The sequence below is a fragment of the Eutrigla gurnardus genome, assembly GCF_963514095.1.
Source record: "Eutrigla gurnardus genome assembly, chromosome: 10".
Lineage (NCBI taxonomy): Eukaryota > Metazoa > Chordata > Actinopteri > Perciformes > Triglidae > Eutrigla > Eutrigla gurnardus.
Genome location: NC_139924.1, coordinates 7,122,153 through 7,144,827, shown reverse-complemented (window position 1 = coordinate 7,144,827; position 22,675 = coordinate 7,122,153). Strand labels below are relative to the sequence as shown.

General features: G+C 43.1%; 2 protein-coding genes across 3 annotated transcripts in view; both read right to left on the bottom strand.

The window, feature by feature from the left end:
• The window catches only part of LOC311019528 (septin-4), a 34,913-nt gene extending 26,656 nt beyond the window's left edge, over positions 1–8,257 (bottom strand). Inside the window, exons 1-2 of the mRNA XM_084019045.1 lie at positions 8,086–8,257; positions 5,130–5,137 (exon numbers count right to left, since the gene is read on the bottom strand). Coding sequence (XP_083875171.1) covers positions 5,130–5,137; positions 8,086–8,137 — 60 coding nt within the window. The 5' untranslated portion in view covers positions 8,138–8,257. The remainder of the gene's footprint in view (positions 1–5,129; positions 5,138–8,085) is intronic.
• Positions 8,258–9,238: 981 nt separating this feature from the next.
• The window catches only part of LOC311020396 (LIM domain kinase 1-like), a 37,992-nt gene continuing 24,555 nt past the window's right edge, over positions 9,239–22,675 (bottom strand). For both annotated transcript variants that reach the window (XM_084020415.1, XM_084020416.1), the window contains 13 exons: positions 19,045–19,154; positions 17,697–17,912; positions 17,408–17,513; positions 17,081–17,286; positions 16,733–16,919; positions 16,445–16,531; positions 14,973–15,104; positions 14,736–14,795; positions 14,202–14,267; positions 13,662–13,830; positions 13,473–13,528; positions 12,756–12,913; positions 9,239–12,339 (listed from right to left, as the gene is read on the bottom strand). In XM_084020415.1, coding sequence (XP_083876541.1) covers positions 12,171–12,339; positions 12,756–12,913; positions 13,473–13,528; positions 13,662–13,830; positions 14,202–14,267; positions 14,736–14,795; positions 14,973–15,104; positions 16,445–16,531; positions 16,733–16,919; positions 17,081–17,286; positions 17,408–17,513; positions 17,697–17,912; positions 19,045–19,154 — 1,722 coding nt within the window. In that variant the 3' untranslated portion in view covers positions 9,239–12,170. The remainder of the gene's footprint in view (positions 12,340–12,755; positions 12,914–13,472; positions 13,529–13,661; positions 13,831–14,201; positions 14,268–14,735; positions 14,796–14,972; positions 15,105–16,444; positions 16,532–16,732; positions 16,920–17,080; positions 17,287–17,407; positions 17,514–17,696; positions 17,913–19,044; positions 19,155–22,675) is intronic.

The following is a 22,675-nucleotide window of genomic DNA, read 5'->3' as shown; positions in this document are numbered from 1 at the left end:
GTTTGTGTAGTGCCTATCTATCTGCTGCAGGTCGGGGTCTCCTGCTTATGTTGGCTGTATGGTCCGGAGGTCTGTTTAGTTGAGGGAACAGCAGATCCACAAAGGTCACTCAAACCCACATCCACAATAAAATAACGGGTTCACTCACAGAGATTTTTTCTCTCTTACGTCGTCCTACTGATTCACTTCCTGAATCCCACTTACGGTAACATTCTCTAAACATTGTGGTTTTCGTCTTAAGTGTCCTAAACTCCCAACCTCTCTCCTCCATCTATCATCGTGTCACAACATGCTAACACATTCCATGCTTTACTTGCACCCAAGTGCTTAAATCCGATACCAGCATCTGTATCTGTTTTGTCTGGCTGTGTGTGTGTGTGTGTTTTGTCTGGCTGTGTGTGTGTGTGTGTCCGCCTGCTGCTTGCATTGATGCTGGGAATAGAAGAAGCTTTCTTTACTGCTAGTGCTCACACTTTCCACACATCTACAAACCCTTCGACACCACAGCATCTTCCCTTTGCCCATCCCTCCAATTACCTCTAACTATTCAATATCCATGGCCTTCTATTTCTAAAACCCAGATTCTGAAGACAAGGGACTCATTTCCACTGATAAACTGAATCAAGATAGAGGATTTGTGTCCTCAGGGGACAACACCCATCCTTCCCTACATCCCCCGTCCTTGAGAAGATCTCCACCATCTCTCCAGCTCTTCCTTTTGGCCTGCCTGGCATTTCCCCTCACTGTCCTGCAGCATGGTGGGAACATCTGGAAGTGTTTTCTTAAGGGGAGTGGAAGGCGCTGCAGCTGAGGACCACGCTGGCTCAAGACGAGCACCACTGTCATCTCTACACATTAGCACACACACACACTCACACACATGCAAGAATGTTCATTATCACATACAGAATCCAGCACTCCTGGCTACCATCAGAAGATGTCAAACTCATGGAATATTTAAATGTTAAGGGCCAAAAATAGCTAAAAAGCCTGAATGCCATGTCTGCTGCTACTGATGGGTTAGCATGCGTGACATGATGTGGAAGAATTATATAATTTCACGTTTTAAAAAAATAAAGGATGTGCTCAAAATATGACCTGCAAAACATTATCCCCCCAAAAATAATGTATTACACTTCATTAAAAGTCATTCACAATCTTTTTCCCCCACTTCATCACTCCCTTAGGTAAGTAAACACAGCTATCTATTTTTTTCTGCAGACGTCACATCAAATAACATTAGATGCTTTCCCACATGACCATTTATTTGTAAGTAGCTGTTCTCTACTGTTTTGTTTCACCACTGCAGATTAATTTGTTATGTGCCTGTAGCTCTTCACAGTGCTTGCAGTAAGAGTAAACTCTCTGACTTTGCTCCCAGAAGCCCAAAGATTAGATCAAGGCACCTTGGCTCTCGGCCCAGGCTACTGTCCATCCTAACGAACATCAGTCTGGTTGATATACTGAGCTGTGTGGAACTTCACTGCAACATACAAAATGTGGGAAGCTGCACGAGGCGAAACTCCACAAGAAACACAAATGAGTTTAGACAATTCCTAAAATGCCTTTTAACGATACGTACAGAGCAAAGCTTTGCTTCATCATACTGTAGGTTTTAGTAACAGCATGACCTTGTCCTTTATTAAACATGCAGCATATATTTATAGGATTCATTGCCAATTGAGTCCACGAATAATACTACAAACAATGAAATGGTAAAAAAGTATTAAAAAATGCAAAATGTAAATATTTGTCTGAGCTACATGTCATTATGGTGAATTATATGCCTTGTTGCCCAAATACTGAATTATGGCTTAATAGCCTCATAAACTAGCCACGCATAAGACAAACTATAAGCACAACACTGTAAATATATTTTGACTGAACTCCAAACCACAGATTGAAAAACTCAAGGAATTTGAGAGTTGTCCCGGGGGGGTTAGAGGTTAGGAATGGATGCTGCAAATACTATAATCATGCAATGTGAGTATAGCCACACTAGAGATGTTAATTTAAGTGCCTGAACTACAGACGATTATCGAAGTCCACAGCTCAATACGAGCATCGCCGTGAGGACATGCAGTCCTCAGATGGACAACTGAAGCATCTCAAATAAAGAACAGCTGGAGCACAAATAATCAGTATACAGGAAAAATCCTAAATCCCTTTAATCACAGCGGTCAGTCAGACCACTTTGATAACCGCTGCCACGACCTCAACACCTGCCACACTACCAGAAACCTAATCGTCGCTGGGTTGGTCAGACAGGGTGGTGTTGCCATTGCATTTCATATGTTCCTATCCGAGTGCAAGGACCTCGGTGGGGGCCATGGGAACTGGGCTGAGATTATTTATAGCGGGTGGGGGGCTTGGCTGGGGCCACTTCTATGAGGCTATAGAGGAATGTAAGGGTTGCCCTCTGACCAAAACTTCTGCAGAGTGCTGAGGCCGGAGGTTGGGAGGCTAGCGCAGGCTGACGTGGGACATCTGCAGAGATGGAGGCACGAGCCAATTAGCTTGAGGGTCTGGTGAGCAGGCTCAGCAGGGACAGGAAGGAAGCAGTGAGCATTGGAAGTTAGGATGTCAGAGGAGGACCAAATAGGGCAATTGGGCACGCCATTTTAAAGCTTACTGTTTACGAAAATGAGACAAAGACTATGAACAGCATTCTTTAAGCAGATATTTTTCAGGGGAATGCTTACAATGAGTGAGAATGTTAAAGCAGATCATTTTACGGCTGTAGTTGGTGGTGTTATGTAAGTATTTTAAACAGCAGGTCATAGTAGGCGAAGCACAGGTGTTACTAATAATAGATCACAGCTTTGTTCTATTCAAATGAACCAGTAAGGACAATGCACTCATCTTTCACAACCTCTTTATTGTTGTATTATGGCAGCCTCGTATTCAATGAAGTGTTGCATGCTCCCTAACCTGATTGTCTGCCCTCGCATCAAAACTGAAATGCCCAGAGGCCCGCCTGTCAAAGGCAAGGCCACAGGGCATAAACCCAAATGCTGCAGCCTCTGTATCTCTGTGCCATCACACAGTGAATCTGACTACATGCTCAGAGAGTGAAGCCCACACACTTTACCCAGCGGAGGGTTATACAAAATGATGGGTCAGGTTCCACTGATGAGTGATATGCCACCCTCCCTCTGTGAAGAGTAGAGTGGCACTATTGTTGGTGTGGACTCACTGAGATGCTGTAGTGGATGATAATATCACTACATGGTCTAAAGTATGAAGTCCACATTTGACACTGTGGTGGTTCACATGAAAATGAATAAGACTAGATGCATGTGAAGGAAGAGACAGAAGTTGATTCCTCCTCATCCAACAGGTAAAACAGTTAAACCATTAAGTGGACATACAGGAAGGTTCATCAATTAGTTTTGTTCACAATAAAATGTACCGTGTGCCTCCGTTCGACAACAAACTGTCAATCAGGAAAACAGATGGGTGTGGTGCCGCATATCTCCAGATTCTGCCTTTCCAGTTTGTAAATGAATGCAACGAGCGCACACACACACACACACACACACACACACACACACACGCACACACACACACACACCAGCAGTGACAGCAAATGAGAAAAACAGACACGGCTACAGGGGAAACAGAGGAAAGGAGAAAACCGGCTTCCACTGCAGTAGCTAGCTAGCTAATGGGCTAATAAAGTCCAAGTATAGACTGCCTACACTTTGGCTGCAGTGGGAAGCAGCAATTGAAGGCACAGGAAGCTAATGGCTAGTTGAGAAAAAGCCGCAGAAGAATGCACCATGTGTGTGTGTGTGTGTGTGTGTGTGTGTGTGTGTGTGTGTGTGTGTGAGAGAGAGAGTGAGAAAGAGAGAGACAGACAACCGTCCCCTCCTCTGCTTCTCCGTCCACCGCTGGCACCATCAATGGTGACGTCAGTCTGTGTGTGTACATGTATGTGAGGTTATGTGGCATTTTTAGGCTAACAAAAGGAAGCCACAGCTACCCACTTGCTCCACCACACCCCAAAGTGCTGCTGCGTGGTTTACAGCGTGGGCAACGAGGGAAGGGCACTGCAACCTGGGCCCAGGGATTGCTTTCAGAGGGGAGAGACGTATACATTAATAAGAATCACACAATGGGGTGTGGTTTGAAGAGCAGGGCATAAATTAATAGACATCTTGTTTAATCACATACCCAGCGAGAGGTGTGTCAAACCACTATGAGAGAAACCAGTAAATGCTGTCAAGCGGCCAGCAGCAGCGTCTGGGGCTTGGATGGATGTTCAAAGTTTCCTCACAAGGTGTTCCTTCTGTCAGCACACATTACAGCTTTGTCACATAGGCTAGGAATGCTGCTGAGGAGGGAACCGGGGTTTGTCACACCCATACGGATCCACTCCACCCGTCTGTTTGGGCTTAAAAACAAACACGCCTCCCCTTCATCCCCACGCAGCCGGGCCAAACACAGCTGTGGGGCTCTCGGGTGTAGACAGCGACATGGAGGAGGGGAGTCGAGGAAAGGGGGGCAGGGTTGACACTCAGGTGGCAGGCAATGGCTACCGGAAAGGTGATAACAAATCACTCAGACACGACGACACGCTTCAGCAGAACTGCTTACTCAAGAAAAAAGGCAACCAGCCGCACAACAATGTCAAGAGTGAAAATTGGTGGGTACGCAAACAAAGCAGATTCCTAGTTGTCACTTTGGGAGACAAGAAACAAGAAAGTCTGGGCTTCAGGAACACACCTATTCTCACTCTCACGATTTCTCTTTTGTGTCAAGTGAAAACCCCGGAGCACATGAGGACAGAGGAATGACAGTAGCATATAGAGTATTCACAGCTAAATTCACATGCTCAGTTTGAACACTTCAAGAATAGGAAACTACAACAAAATGTCTGCGACTTCAGCAAAGGTTGAAATTCTAAAATCTCAATGCCTTTTCCACTTTATTTACAAACTTTTAAAAACATAAAATCCTTTCAAATGAACAAAACTCCACAAAAACCAGCCTGAATAGCAGCGTTCAGGGGTAAAATGGCTGACATCAACAAACCACAATGTCCTCATTATTAAGGCCAAATCTCCCTTCACCAGTGACCTACTTCATCTCCGACAGCAGATTTGAGGAAAACTCTGGTTTCTTACCTCATCGTCTGGTTGATCCGCAGAAGGAATGATTTTAAAATCCAAATCCGATGGAGGTCATCCACATAGGAGAGGAAGAGAAATAAAATACTGTCAAAATGTTGAAAACATCCATTCATACATTATCTGTAACCACAAGTTATTATGTGAATAACATGGTCCTGTTAAATCTTTACATTTATCCCATTATTAGTTATTATTATTATTAAACATGATGCGAAACAACAAACTACACTTTATCAAACCCATTAAATATATTATATATCATACAACATGTATGGTTGCTTCAAAGACTGCATGCAATTTTATTTTCAAACCATGTTCACCAAATAAATGAGTGGTTTTTAGACTCACAGTGGCAGATTAGGCACTTGTTGCAATGACAAAGGACATTGACAATATGTCTAGAAAACTACAATTTCCACACACTGCTGGTGGAGGTCATATACTTTGCTTCAGGAAACAAAGCAGGATGCTCCTCGCTCAGTAATGAAACCGGCACTTTATCTCAAAGTCTGGCACTTTCAGACCAGTTGGCCTCTACAGTAATTTGTCAGGAGTAGGCGCCAGTCCAAATTATTCATGAAGATTTACCATTTACTGATTATGTCAATTGTTAAGAGGCAAAACTAATTTCTTTACTCCAGAGCTACTGTCCCGGGATACTTATTGGCAGTTTTACAAATATCGATTTACTACCTTAAACTCGGGACCATCGCTGGCACGTGAGCAGCAGAGCAGACTATGCTGACATGCAGCGATAGAAATGTTATACCTGACAGGTGGCGCTTCACTCATCCCTGCAGACGGACAATATATAATGTATGAGCTGCATATTGCTTCTGCTCTTTGAAACTAAATCCATATGAATCACTCCAGAGGCACTTTGAGTCAAATTACTGTGGCAGGACATCATGCAAATAAGACTTTGACGGAGCAAATAAATTAACAGATAAATTAAGCATCCACAACCGCATGCTCTCCAAAAATGGCTGAAAACAACTTATTACAGAGATGCAGAACATGTGATCAGCGTTAAATTCCTGTGTTGAGCTTTTATGGCTACTTGCTTGACAAATTTTTCTTGTGGTTCATCCCATGACCTACATGCTGAGGTCCTACAGCAGTGATGCTGTCAGCACAGCCACAGGCAGCGGCGAGCTGGTAGCATCTCTCCACAAGGCTTTCCCTGAGGAATGTCAGCTACTGCTGACTGTGCCTCCCATCCACACCACTCACTTTCTTACTGGGCGCCTTTTTTTTTCACAGACTTTGTCTTTAAGTCGGTCAGGGCTGACTTCAGGGGTTGTTTTATGTAGACGAGGAACAGGTTCCTTTATTAAATGGGTTATGGGCTCTCAAAAAAGCAGGCCTGGATTTTTGTTCCACATACAGCTCACAGAGGAGTTCAACAACATTGTTTTAGAAATATTTACTTACAAGGTTTTCAATTCCCTGCCTGACATGTGTGAACAGTTCTGTAAAGAAATATGACTAAACTTTAAAAACTGTTGATATGATTTTCCAGTGAGCTGAAAGTGGCATTAGTAACACATGAAAGTCAGACATGGAAAAACTAACATTTGAACTTATCACCAAGATGTAAAATCTGTCTCCACAAAAAAAAAAAAAAAAAAACTTGCCGGAGGTGAATCTCAGGGCATACAGCTTCTTTTCTGGTTTAGAAAATATAAGACGACTGACCACATAGGAAATTCTGAAACATGGAATGTGGATTTAAAACAGGTTGGTTTCTAGTTAAACCAATAACCATACATGGACAATTACAAAGCTTCTTACCACAATTTCTGAGCATTAGTTTGTTCGCAACCAAACATAATCATCACATCTGTGGGTTGGACATGATCAATACACACCTCATGGGAGGCTCAGCACTGTCTGGCTTCACTATCATCACAGCGAGAGCTGTCATCACCTCCCACTATATCCCATCCTTCTTTGCCTTCAACACAGCAGCAGTGTAAACCACAGGGCAACAGTTTCAATGAGCCAGATGCTTCAGTGTGAGTGAAGCCCCCCCAGTGCTGTAAATCATGACACAATGTGACCGAAAATAAGCTGCTCTCTTTGAACAGACTGGGAGCGTACATAGATGTCAGACGTGATACGATACAGGTGAGCTATGTTTGATACAGGAAACTAAATCTCTTTGATGCCACCAGGTAAGTATGGAGCAGAGATTAATAGGCCATATTATCTGATTTATTGCAGATATGTCATAGGGGGTGTGTATGTTGGCTCATGTGCCAAAATAAACAAACACTCTGTTTTGTTTATGTTATGAATTCCTTCTGATAGTGAATGTTTGGACTTAAAAACATTCATTGTTGGTGTCAGGCTATGGGAATGAGACGGTGAAAACGTCCTGTTTGGGGTTTAAGTGTAAAGCTTTCCTGACACAACAAACGTCAGGGTAAATGAGAAGCCAGTATGGCGATGAGGCGAGTCTCTCATGCAGTTTGTCAGCGTGCCACCCAGCTAACGCTATATCTTCGTGGTCCAGAAATAGTTTATTGTGGTGAGTCTTGGTACCACTGTTGCATAACTGTAGAATTACAGTGCTACTGCTGCTGCCCGTGTACCGTGCGGAGCTCAAACTACCAGGCTTTTCGGGGATTTTTTTTTTTATTTTTTTTTTAGCAGAACGAAGTGTACCCGTAGGTCCGGCACACACAACCAATCTTATATCGCTCCTATCACCGGCTTACACACCTGGGTATAATGCGACCGGGTATCAGGACTGCGAGGAGTTGCTGCGTTTTAACGGCTAACGTTAACGTCAAAGCCCCTATGAATTAAACACGATTTAAAGGGAATGTGTGAGGGAATTTTTGTGAGGGGGGGGGGGGGTGCGGTGCGACGTACAACGCTGGACGAGCATCACCGGAGTAATAAAACACCCCAAGGTGTCCGGTGTGAGGATAACGTTACTCACCGTGGTTGAAGATTGCGGACCGAAACCGGTGGTTGCTGGACGAATGTTCCATCTTTGAAAGTTTGCTACTGCCAACCGATGCGACCTTCTTCTTCTTCTTCTTTTTCTTCTTCTTCTTCTTTCCCCTCCTTTCTGCTTCTTCTTCTTCTTCTCCTCCTCCTTTTCCCCCCTTCTTCTTCTTCTTCTTCTTCTTCTTCGGTATTTCCTTAATTTCCTCTCTCAATCTGAACACAAACTGCGGTGAAATGACAGCCCGTGTGTTGTGTTTCGTCCGTCCCCCTTGTGGGCGCACACACAAACACACGCGCACACACGCGCGCGCGCAGGCGTTCCAAGCGGACCAGCCAGTCAGGCCGGTGACGTCACGAGCTGTCGCCGCAGCAGCAGCGTCGGAATGAAAACAATCGCACGTGGATGCTATGGAAGGTTCACTTGCACCTGCAAGGGAGAAAAGCGCCATTCCTCGTGAAAACGAATACCGGTCAGGTAACTGCACTAAAGGCACAGTATACAAATACAAAAACTAAGTGTATTACTATTATGATGTATCATTAATACCACAGCTAAAAATATATATATATAAATAGATGTATGAATGTGTTAGGTTAGCTCACATGCTATATATCCACATACATTCATATTAGTAGTACCCTTTCTTCATTCATAAAATTGTGCTGCATTTTTTTTTTTTTTTTTACAAAAAACAAGTATCATTAAAATTATATAATTAAAAAAGTATCATTAACACAGCAGTGATTCATAACAGTAAGCCAATAACATAAATTGATGGTAGTATTTTTGTTATGACAACTTTTACCTTTTAGACATTTTTTTTAATCATACTATATTATTCCAACATAGAAATGAACAGGTGAGATAAATAGTGACACCTGGTGGTCAATGTGTTAAAACATTTCTAATTAATTCAGCTTTTCTTTAACAAATGCAAATGCTGGCACATTTTTTAACCACTTTAACGTAGCTCACACCTTCTCTCTGCCAATAATGCAGTGTTCTTCTAGTGTGACCTCAGCAGATTTTACACGTGTTCTTGGAGCTGTCATACTTTGCTCTCTGTGTGTGTCAGTGGACCAAATGTGGTGAAAGACACGGAGGTGACGGAGTGAATATTTATAGACTTAACAGCTTAAGCTTGTTTTAGAAGCAACAGTTTTATTTGTAGCTGTGACAAAAGGGGGAGAAAAAAACAGTCGCCTCCTCAAAGTCTAAATGTTCACGTTCAGGATTAAAGTGCAGAATTGTTTTCACAGCTTGTGTAAAAAAATTAAATAAGATGAAAAAAAAGAGAAAGAAATACATTATTAAAATATCAAAACTAACAATGGGGATCTGGAAAATATAAATATGAAACAGAACAAGATGAGATCTCAAACAACATTGTATCAGCAACTATCAATCCAGGCTTGCAGTTATGAGACATAAAAAACAAAATAAAATCAGTTCACGTTTTCGAGTCGTTGGCAAGGCTAGCTTACATCAAAGGCACAGCGTTCAGAGGTAACGATCCTTTGCAAAGAAGTGCTGCGGCGACATTCTCATTGATCCTCAACACGTCCTCACAGACACACCTAACATGCTCGACGCGGCTCAGACAGGAATGGAGACAGAAACATGGCTAAGCCACTCATGTACAGTGCATGCCTACGGACGAGCACATCAATCAGCAGGGGGCTTGTTTTATAGAAGCACATTGACAGAAGGTTTGCATGCTTTCTGGATCTCACTGTCACTGGTGAGTGCCGCTTTCTATTAAGCTGCTGAATCAACTGAATTAGGAAGAAAGCGCCGGGAAACGGTACGGCCCTGAGCCAGAAGGAGCGTGATGAGGAGGTGAGACAAGCCAGTTTTTAAGTGCTCTATTATCATAAAGACCAGTGGCGGTTGCAGCCGCTGTGGGCATCACACATGAAACCAAGCAGTCAGAAACAACACAGAACATCATTCGCAAAGGACCAGTCTGTAGGCAGCAGGCAGAGCTGGGACGACACATCCTCCTGGTAGCAAATCCATTGTGTTTATAAGTCATATATGGTCTTTTTTTTCTAAATAAATTGAAGCATGCACAAAAATGCATCTAAATAATCAAACCATTTGCTATCAAGAGGACGCATTTCCCAGATCCCATTTTTTTTTTTTACAGTTGAAAGGCTCTATCAGTGTCTTGCATTCATATATCTACCTGAACCGACGATTTATTTCCTTATCACAAGTAGCCCAAGAGAGGAAATTAACAAACATGGCTTCAACCAGCCATTTGGTAAGATAGTGCAAATTAAAGTACTCAAATATTTACAAAAAGATTTCAGTGGTTGTATAAACAGATGCTGTGTTTTTCTTTTTCTCATTTCCTTTTTTCGCTTGACTTAAGCTGTTGACTTTTTTTGTCTTTAATTTTTTGTTTTCTTACTTAAAATTACATAATTTAGAGACAAAAAAATAGCTTGGTTGAGCAGACCGATGACATCATGCAGCTTGTGAAAACAGCAGGGAATAGTAAAAAACGTTTCTTTAAGATTAGAGACAGAACCTCAATATTTTGAAGGTGCAAGAGAGAAATCTGACAGTGGGAGAGATTATTTCTGAGGAGTGCGCATATTTATACAATGCACGCGGACGGATGCAAGGACAGACGTGTATATATACAGTGATATTTACAGAGAGCATTTACATGTAAACAAACAGCGGGTCTTCCACAGGAGGAGAGACAGAGATGTGGACAGACAGCTGACGTGACGGGGCAGTGTCCAAACTAATGTACAGTACATGAGATGAGCAGATAACAGCAGATTCATTGCCCTCAAAATGTTCAAATCACATATAATTAGAGTCAAACACAATATGCAGATGAAGTTCAGCAAGTTTGTTGTGATTAAATCATGTTACAATTACATTTACTCCAGCACATGAAAACTCCATAATGTTGAGAAACACTTATTGGATGAAGGGAAACATTTAACGGAGTGGTATGGGACGTTACGTTGGCGATACAAACCCCTCTTATCTGAAATGCTAAAAGCCCCTAACCTGCCACAGCGGTGACAACTTAGACAAAAACACCCCAAAATAATAAAACTGGCAGCTGTGCCCTTTAGACTGCAGTCAAACTTTAACTCTCCTTAATTTCAGCTGGTCGGCCAATAAAAATACGGCAATGTAGCGTACGTATATAAAATATGTCTGTACATTTACAATATTTAAAACATTTACAATGTCGCCAGCTATCTACACTGGTTGAATATATGAGATGCCGCGTCATGATGAATGAGATACGCTAACAGCTCTTAAAATTGGGAGACGACGTACCAAATTTAGGCAAAGTTTTGTGTACCTCAATGTTACGTCAGTGCTACACAGTAACTGAGGGGGAGGGGCCACAGACACACTGGGTCTCTAAGGTTTCTGACCAGCTGAGGTCAGAAGGACTTGATGAAGCAGGATATGACCTGATGGCATTATTTACACTCATGCAAATATTTATAGCTGGAAAGGGTTTGTTTGACTTTGAGCAAGTTGATCTCAGCCTTTGTGTCAGGCGGGCCCCTCTCCTTTGAATTTTTACACAAGTTTAGTTTTGATATCTAAACCAAAATCAAATCAAACTCAAGGCTCCGCAGAGCCAAAGTGAGGAGGCTGAAGGTTTGCCTTATGCCTTGTTTTTGGACTACTTTGTCCACATGAATACACACACTACAGTAAGGTCAGTCAGTGTTATTGAACGGTGTGTGACCGCTAATGTTAGATATACATGATTCAAGAGATCATGATTTGAAAGTTTGGGTCTGATTGCATACGACATGTTCTACTCTAGCTTCGGGTGCAGCAGTATCAAGCTATCGTAGTTAATGTCTCTTGATTTTGACTTTGAATGTGTGTGTGTGCGTTGTGCACAGGTGGCTTTTCAGATCCACGTTGTCCCCCTGAGTCTACTCGTTAAGCCTGAGCCGCGGCTTCAAACACGGGGGGGTATTAACATGACTCCTCCAGCCCATACTCCGCCCCGAGGCAGGTGATCGCTGCCTGTGTGGGTTAACCCTAATTTCCCACTCCTCCATTCACGTGAAGGCCTACTCCGGCTGCTCGGGGTGTGTGTGCAGGCCGTTCTCGGGCCGCGTCATGCGGTGGTTCCCCCAGAAGGCCTTGTGCAGCTGGTCCACTTCAGACACAAGCGGCAGGCCGATGTCCAAATGCATCTTTAGGTTCTCCAGCCACGCCTCGAGTTTGGTGAAAGCGGGCCTAAGATTAAGACAGCAGATCCAAGTTAAAAATATTGTATTTATCTACATTCAATCCAAAACAAAATCTTATGTTATCCAGTCTTACTTATGGCCCCAAAGCATTAAAAATACATCAGAAAAACTCATGAACAAGGTCTCTTTACAAATACAATGACAGTCTCCCATGACATCCCACAGAACTCGCTGTTTCTTGTTGTAAAATATAAGTAAAAAGTAGAATACAAAATAGAATTTTGTATTTGGGAAAGAAGCATTGCCACTGAAATCGCTATATTACTTATGGACAACAGACTTAAAACTCAGCAAACCTTGGGACTTGTGACACTGAGTGTGAGTAAAAAAAAACAATGTTTTAGTTGGGTGAACTGTCCCTTTAGGTAAAATTCTATATAAGTCTATTTGCAGAAGTCTTACCGTTTGTCTGCATCAAGGTCACAGCACACAGCAGCCATGGGGAAGAAAGCAGGGGGACAATCAGGGGGACAGAAGTGCTCCAGGAAGCCAGACACATTCAGTCCAAAGTCCATCGCCCTCGGGAGGTAGTCGGGATCTGCGTTCACCCTGCCAATTATCTGGAAAACACAAACATAGAGAAAAAGGGTAAGAAGAGTTAAACTGGATTCTCCTGTGCTGATCTGTTGACAACCAGTAAACCCTCCAAAGTGAAGCTGATCGTTCCCAGAAGACCACAACTACCGTTTGTCTGTCTGTGAGAAGCCACATGAAGACAACTCCGCTTTTTTCGCTCTCTCTAATCCCTAAAATATTCTCCAGCTAATGGTGTCCATCTGGGGAAGTTATACTCTGAGTGACTGAAACCGTTGAAATGAGGTGGATTGTGTGTGGCCATGCCCAGAGCTCACCACAATTTGGGGCTGAATTTTCATTTAGAGAGGCAAGACTTTTCCCTCGTAAAATGAAATGGATGTTTTACATTTCAACAGCGTGTTACATTTTCCATGTTTTTTCAGAAAATCCTGTCAAAATACAAACCTCGAAGCCAGATTTCATTTTAAAGTGACAAGGGAAGTGCCTTTTAAAAATGACAGACACGCAGAATTTTAAGTGTTTGGGGAAAAAAGCTATTAAGCAATTTCAGTTCTGCTAATCAAACTGCAACCTCTCACTTACCTCGCAGAGCATGATGCCAAAGGAAAAGATGTCGACTCTCTCATCGTAGCTCTTTCCTGGGAGAGGAAAACGACTAAATTAATATAAATGCAGCACTGCATGGACTGTAGATTTTCCATCTTAGGAAGGTGTGAATGGGTTAATAAATAAATCCCTCTCTGCATATTATTTATGAAGATAAGATCATACCGTGGATCATCTCAGGAGCCATCCAGTAGGGGTTCCCCACCACGGTGTACCTCTTTCTGCGGTCAGGCTTCTTCAGGCTGGGCAGTTTACCCTGCGGTAATTTCTCCTCGAGCTTGTCCTCCACCATGAGCCGAGCCAGCCCGAAGTCCGCCACCACCACTGTGTTGTTCTGCACCAAGAAAATGTACACGTTATTGTTTTGAGAGAGAGTGATAAACGAGGTAAAGGCTTCAAGGGAACATCTTTACAAGCTCCAAACTTCTAAGTTCTCATCTTGTGGATTTTCCAAAGACTTGGGTTGTGAGCTCTACAATACTTTTAGATGGAAGTTTCCACTGTAAGTATTTGTGAAGACGGCTCAGTCTGTTAAAGCTACTGCTAACAAAGCTCAGCTTTGTTTTTGTTTTATGAAGTGTCCCAGCATGACAGGTGCACTGTGTTAAATCCTCAAAGAAAACATCCTGTATGGACATAGGTATGTATGTCCTCCCTCCCTCTCACACGCACTCACACACAGGTACAGGAGTACACAAGTCTTACCTCTCGTACTAGACAGTTGTGTGAGTTCAGGTCCCGGTGGATTATGTTCATGGAATGCAGATATGTCTGAATGACAGATGATAGATAGACAGGAGAGGACAGAAAGGCAGGAATAATAAAAACAACAACAATCGACATTAAAAAAAAGAAGCTTTCAGCCGTACTGAACTCCGTGCCAAGAGGAACAATCCTGCCTTGTTTGAGTAGCTGCTGTTGTAAATACAATAATCCAGTCATGCACAACGTTCCTCATTGTACTCGTATCAAGGGAAAACATTAAGAACTGCTGGTTTAATCCTGCAGGAATTCATGCTGTAATTTCAGGAGAGCCTGATGGAAATGATTGTGCACATTACTAGCAAAAGTGTTTCAGCTCAGTGACCCGGCCACTAGAGGGAGACAGCCGTGAAGATAACAGGAAGCAATGCACCATCCTTTACTGCTGCATATCACAGGATTTTACTGTCTGAGGAGGCTTCACAGGTTTACTCTAACTACTACAATGACATGCATTCTTTTAGTCATTGAACTCACCATCCCAGCAGCTATGTCCTTAGCAAAACTGACCCGCCGGTTCCAGGGATAGTTGCTGTCCTGTGAACAAAAAATGATCACAATTAAATGTCTTCACACCTGCAAAAAACAAAGACTCCACCTGAGCTGGTGCAAAACTAGACCACTTCCTCAAATACTAACAGGTCTACTGAATGCATTTTAAATCCTGAACAAGTAGACACACTCCATGCCTGCAGGCACACGCTGCCCTCTCACCATTTTCTTGATGATTTCCCTCAAGGTCCCTCCCTTTATGTACTCGGCGATGAAGTTGAGTCTCTTATCCTTGTAGAGGACTCCGATGAACTTGAGCACGTTGGGGTGATCCAGGCAACGCATGACCTTCACCTGAAGGAACAACGTCGGACATTTTCACTTACTGAACGCTGCTCACGGATCTCGACAGTCCGGTAAAATCATCAGGCTTGGGTAACATAAAACTTAAATATGGATACCACTCTCACACACAAGTAAATGCAGAGCTACAGCGAGCAGCAGGTTAGCTTAGTTTAGCATGAAGGCTGGAAACAAGGGGAAACAGACCGCCTGGACCCGCCGGTAAGGAAATCTGCCGACCAGCATGACTAAAGCTAACAAATGAACATAATATATCTCGTTTGTTTAATCTGTGCAAAAACAACAATGTTTACAGGAGGTTATTTGCTGGACTGTTTCTTGTTCAAGCAGCACCAAACTGCTAAATAAACCCAGAGCGCTAAGCAAAGGCAGATCTCCCCAGCCAGTGTGGTCTAAGAGTTACAAGTAGTGTTCACAGCACTAATACAGTATGATGCCTCATAAAACATTTACCTCCCTGAGGGGCGGGCTGTACAGGAGGAGGAGGAGGAGGAGGAGGAGGAGGCCCTGCACTATTACGCACACATTAACCTGAAATATTATCCTTCAAGTCTCATCATATCTTTGTTTGCAATGTTTGGTGATGCTTTTCTCAATCTGGATAAAAGCCACTGACGTGAAACTCGGGCCACCAACAAACACACAGGCAGCGGGAGTAATAATCATGTTTCACTGTGGTTGGGGTTTGTTTAACAGCCACTCTTTCTACTCGTCGTCGCCTACAGCAATTACAAGGCAAGCAGAGTTTTATCCTAACATAAAAACAAATCTAATACCCCATGCATATGGAAACTATTTTCCTGAACTTTAAACATCCCAATTAGAAGGTTGTTAACTGTATGAGTGAGTCGAGCCAACACTTGATGTCTTACTGTAGGCTAAACTTCTGTGCATGTCACCTCTTATGATTAATGGAAAGACTGGAGAGAGCTGGAGTTCTGCTCAGTCATAACTTTTTGGAATGATGACTGTGTTAACACTCCCTTTTGTCCTATTTCAGATTCATACTTTACATTCATATATTCGGGTGAGAGAACTTTTCCTTTTTTCAGTCGTGCCCTACATTCACACAGAGGAGCTGCTAATTTTAGCTACAATATTCAGCTTCTGCTCATGTACAAAAAACATTTCCTTTACTTCACAGCTGGTCCAGGAATTCAAACCTGCAACAGACTTGCTCACTAACATTAGGGTACCGACCGCCCTCAAATGACCTTTGTATTCAAGGAAATAACCAATGAGCACACTGGTTATCTTATGATCTGAGGTCAACAGATTTCTGTTAATTCAGCCTCTTTGAAGAGAGGCTGGGATCGTCCATCTCCACTCACCTCTTTCAGGAATGTTCTCTGTGTCTCGTCATCGAAGCGAATCAACTCCTTCATCACCATGACCTCCCCAGTCTCCTTGTGGGTCACCTGTCACGCAATACAACACATGATACCAATAAGCAAGTTGAGCAACAAGACTGATTTAAACAGCCTGCCTCTCCACACTTTTATTGCCACTTACTTATCTCAATGCTGCCACCTCCTGGACAACGTGAGTATGACTACATTTGTTCTCTATAGCTGATGCATTCGGCACATGTAGTTTACATTTAAAGCTTGAGTCTCTACCTTGATGGCCTGTCCAAAGCAGCCCTTCCCCAGCACCTCTCCGTGGATGAGGTCAGATGGGCGGAAGATGCGGTGCGTCTGATTGGACACAACGCGGAGCGACTCGGATCGATTGATGTCCTTTCTCTGGGAGATGGGGGACGCGGCGTTGCTGGAGCCTGGTGACTTATCAATACTGTAGCTCCTCCTGGAAGGTGATGGGAGACAGGAAGAGAGGGAAGAGAAGGAAAGGAATGGTTGGGTGAAGAAGGGAGGAGCACAGTATTTGATTAGTGTTTGCTGCTCCTGTGATCTCATTGGGAATTGCAGTTTTTACTACTACTTTTAAGCACTAAATCTGTGTCTTACGTGATGATACGGGATCTCAGGCTGTTGATGTCGGGGTGGGGGGGCTGTGTGATGGGCAGGATGGGGCTGGGGCCCTCTGACAGAGGGGTGTACAGGGGGCCGTCGCCTTCAGCCTCTGAGGAGCCCGCCTCCTGCCCCTGACTGTGAGGGTCGTGTTCGATGGTGAGCTGCAGCAGCCGGCTGGTCTCTTGGATCAGCAGGTCAATCTGGAGAGGAAGAGTTCGGATGAGTTTGGTCAGTCCGCATTTAGAACAGCCGACATCGTTTCTAGGTAGAGAAATGGAACTGCAGGATTTATATTTGCATATTTACATATTTGCATAATACCTCGTCCAGCGGGACATTGTGAATGGGCGTCCCGTTGATTTCAAGGATCCTATCTCCAACATGAATGGAGTTTTTCACATCTGGGCTGATGCAGTCTGGTTCCACCCTGAATAAAGAAGGACAATGAAGCAGAAGAAAATGTAAAGAACTCTTCCAACACCTTGAACACAATGAAACATTTTCGTTTTCGGACACGGACCGGAGATCTCATAAAGAGCTAATTTGACTAACAGTGACTTCTGCTCATTTCCTTTCCCCACACACTAACAGAAACAGACTGAAGACTCACTGGGAGACTCTGACGGTGCGTCCATGTTCAGGGCTGTAGCCGTTGGTCGGGCTGAGCGGCTGGTCGATAGCGACAGAGAAGCCTCGCCCTCTGTGTCCGTTGTTGCCCTCAGCCGAGGCCGGGATGGACACGAGCGTGACCGTGTGAGGGATCCGCGAGCATGGTGAGGTCGGCAGCGACACCGGCGTGACGATGGTCTGGTAGTAACAGTGACCGCTGGAGCCGGAGAGGAAGAGATGGATGGAAATGAGGAAAGGTATTTAAAAAAAATAAAAAAACTGTTAGAAAAGAACAGAAAATTGGGAATCCCAATGAGGTTTATGGCTCTAAAGCGGCGCATGCAATCATAAGGACAACATCAAGCTGTCTCTTCTTCTTTTTATAGCATCACATGTTGTTGACAAGATGTTGCTTTGAGAAAAACACTGAGCTCATATTTTTCCCCGAATCACGAAGAATGGAGGGCTCATAAAATAGCTAGGAGATTATTTAAAACTAACGCACCATAGCTGGAATTTAATGTGAATGACCCTCTCTTTTCCCAAACACACAGCCCACTTTGACACAGTCTGGCAAACCTCTTAATAAATAATAATCGGAGAAAATCACACTTCCTCTCAGAGAAGAGGACAAAGGCTGTTGTGTGCATCTCTTTGTAGTGGAGCTTCTTTCACGTTGAACCCTGACTGTCACACCGACACAACCCGAGAATGACCTCAAAAAAGTTGATTTTCATAATATACCTGATTTGTATTTGCAGGTTTATGATGAGAATAATCCAAACAGAGACCGTTAGAGCTGTGATGCCAATGATCTCTGGCTCTCGTGTGTGTTATTGTGATTTACCACAGAACATTTCTCCAGCTTAAAACAACTGTATTTTGTAGTAGCTTGATGTGTTGTCTTGTGATGGTTATTTGATACAAATTACCCCAAAAAAGAAGCACCGCATTTTAAATCATAAGCTCAGAACATGTGGTAAAACTGTGGTCTCTGTGAATTCCCACCACGCATGGAGTCACACGTCACCACAGTTGGTCGTAACGTCAACAAAAAAAGTCCTTTGAAGCCCAAAATAAGCAGCAAAAATGTAAGATTCTGTCAATCAACCGCAGCTTTGGCTGCGTTTTTTGGTGGCTTTTATTGCACTTCAAAGGGGATTTCAAGAGGATTAGTTTGCTGCAGAGGAGAGAATTAGAAAAACTTCTAAAATAAGTTTGGTAGATTCGGGGGGGATTGAGCTGCCATACCATAAACTGCACAAGCTTTGATTTGCCAGTATTAAAACATGACTTAACGAGGATTGTAACATTTGGGTGTTTGCATGTCTTAGAATAACGAGGCTCACCAGTAGAGTTTGGATCTCTCCACCAGAGCGTAAGTGTCTCCATCACCAATAAACGCCCTGCAGTTCAGACAGGTGAAGCACTCTGGGTGATATTTCTGTTCCCCTGCGACCTGTAGAGAAACAAACAGAAGACACAATTAAGAGGACATTCTGGCGTCTATTTGCTGTGAAAAGTGTATGAACTCGGATGTCAGATTGATTGTTTTCTGATCTCTGGTGGAAGCGCTGCAGGGCAGGAATCCGCAGCAGTGTTTTTGATGTGACCGGAGCAATGGGCAACATGAGGCTTTAATAACTGGTGGGAGAAGTAGGGCGAGGTCTGGTCGCTGAGGGTAATACTGAGAGCTGGGAGATTGAATTTGCTGCTGCCAGATCCCCCTCTGAGAGCTCAGGGCAGTTTTGCAAACAAGAGAGGGAATTGAGTTATGGCCAAACAGCAGAGCAGGCAATGAGCAGATTAATCACACTGGCGGATCCGAAGATGACGCAGCCGCTGGAGGTTTTCAGCTCTGGATGTTCCTCGGACCGATGAGAGAAAAGCAAACACTTTGAAAGTGAGTAACAACCCTCCTACTTTCACTGCTGCTCATTAAATCTGTTTGTCCTTGCTCGTTGTGACTCTGATCCACCGGGAAAAATCGATCAATTGGTCCACACCTCCACATATATCAGTATCGACCCCTTTTAACTCCTTCAGGTGATTTGGCCCACATCGATGCAAATGAGCCACCCGCTCAAATACCTGATGACTTCTATGACTAAACATGAGCTACGAAGTCACACGCCAAAGGTCGACTCCATCAGAGACGTTTGCTCCCCCGAGGCTCTGCTTGTGGTTTCATTTTGTGCTTAAAGTGGCAGAATATTTTGGAGGGAGTGGGCCCTCTGACAGCACTTCTCAACTGCAATGATCTGCAATGCTAATTCAGTAAACCAAGAGTGATGAAGGGCAATTCATGGAGGAGTGCTGGCCAAAGAGCAATCAAATAAATGCAAAAAACTACAACATTCTGCACTGTGTAGTTTCATTATATAAAGAGTTGCATTATATTTCACATCAAGTCAGCACCACAAAAAGAGTAAATCATGAGCTCACGGATGCAGCCAGAATTCAAACGGTGCCCTAAAAGCAACTGTAAAATTATAGCAGAGCTACCAAACGCCCCAGAGAAAGACACGCTGCTTTTTATATGGCCCATAAAACCGAAACAAAAACAAAACAGGGAGAAAACATGAAGATGAAAGAATCAATAAAAAAATCCTTACAGCCATATGTCTGCTGCCCCACCCTCCTCGGAGAGCAGCAGCGAAACCACAAGCACACACACCAACAGATAAACACATGCTGACGGCCTCCAGGCTGCAGGGTGGAAGCATTGTACAAGCATATTAATTAACTGCTTTTCAAGTAATTAATCTGAGCAGAACCATACCAGGAGCAAGATAACATCCCGACTTTGCTGTACTTTCTGAACTGACGGCTTTTTACACTCAATTTTCATGCTTTTAGAGTGAGAACAATGATAGCAGATACAAGACACAGGATAGACAATATGCAGATTAAGAATTAAGAAGAGAGAGAGGAGAAAACAGATGTAATGGCTTCGTAATGTACGAGGGAAGAAAGCAGCTGCAGGACTTATTGACCGACATCATTTGTTCACGTGTCCACCAAGCAGCCTCATAAAAACGCAGCCATAAACAATCACTGTCCGATATTGCCAGGGAGTGTAAAAACAACGCATCAGAGGATTGAAAGTACGAATGAGAGATGAGTCAAGAGGCGTTACGTACATAGATGGAAGATGGATAGCTGTGAATTTTTCTCTCCTGTTTTCTCAAATGGAAAAGGGAGGCAGAGAGCGGACAGCTGGACGGAGATGAAAAGGGTGTGTGGCTCTGCTCAACCTGACACTGTGGCTGCCATTTGCTTGCCAGGCAGGCATGACACACACACACACACACACACACACATCTCTAAAAACCCCATTTGACAGGCGACAGCTGCTGTGCTCACATTCAGGACACGCTGCCTCCCCAAAGTGGAGACATAAACACAGAAAGGGAGGAAGACATTTCTAAAATAAATCGTCAGTCTATGTGATATCAAAACCATGTGACTGCTTAGCGGCTCTCAAGAGGCGCGTTCAAGAAACATCACGTGTATTAGCGTTAATCGGTTCTGCCATTCTTGGCTCAAAGCGGAAGACAGGCATACATGTGCCTTTGAGCCTCAGACAGTGCGTTTCATTATTTGTGTATTCACTCATCGTGACCAACCAAATCGTGAACGCACGTGTCTGCATGGGAAGGGTTAGCGGGTCGAGGGGAGCAGGGGTAACTGGGTCAAGTTGCACGACAATGTTCAGTTGCCACGTGTGACCTTGACTTTAGGAAACTGTGTAACCCATTTGAGGGATAACTGGTACCAGAAACGGGTACAGATGCTTTAGTAGCTAAGCTAAGCTATTATACTTATTTTAGTCCTGTATATAATATATATTAATACCAAGTCTACTATTCCACTGTACTTGTTTGTAGTCGAGTGACTTTCCCTCTTTAGTTGTTCAATTTGACCTTTTTTTTTGTAAAGCTGAATTAGGTACATTACTAGTTTATGTTCTAGCTAGTAAAGACTACTAAAGTGTAAAACATCCCGTTAATCAACTAAACAACGGCATCATATTATCATAAAGTTGTAACATTTCTGCCAAAGAGCAACCAGTTATCTCTCTCACATTAAACTCAACTGACAATCGTTTGTAAATACGTGTTTCAGAGTTAGCATTCGTGCAATTTAGACAGATTAATATTGATTTTGGATTATGCTAACCTAGCTAACGTATTAGATTATGCTAACCTAGCTAACATATTGGATTATGCTAACCTAGCTAACATATTGGATTATGCTAACCTAGCTAACATATTTGATTATGCTAGCCTAGCTAACATATTTGATTATGCTAACCTAGCTATCATATTTCATTATGCTAACCTAGCTATCATATTTCATTGTGCTAACCTAGCTATCATATTTCATTATGCTAACCTAGCTAACATAATTTGGTAATTTAGTGTTATGTTATTAGTGTTTTGTAATTTTGGGGTATGTTGGTTGATTTTTGTGATTTGTCATTTATTTATTATTTCCTCTTAATGGGTTATATTTGCAAGTTTATGTTATGTTTGCTAGTTAGCTTAGCTTAGCAGTAGTTTAACATGGCAGTTACTGGATATTGATATCAGGTCAAAAGAGCTGGTACAAACTCAAGATCTCACTCCAACTAATTGTTTTAGACACATTTGTGCTAAATAATTTAAAACATGCTCAAGTGGACAAGGACGGACTCCCAGAAGAGACTCGGTGGTCATCCAGAGAGAGTTGCAGGACCCTGAAGCTTTATTTGCTTGTAATGATTTATTTGTGAGCTTAAGTTAGCTGTGGAATGTGAATGGACCCTTTGAAAAACATTTGGAGGAATTTATGGTGATCCAACGCTCTCAGCGACACTAAGAAACACGTTGGTAGTAATTCACAGATGCTTGACAACTTTAGTGTTTTCTTAAGCCCAGGTCTGGCTAATCTGTTTCCTGGGCATTATATTTAAAACTAACACGTTACTCACAGTTG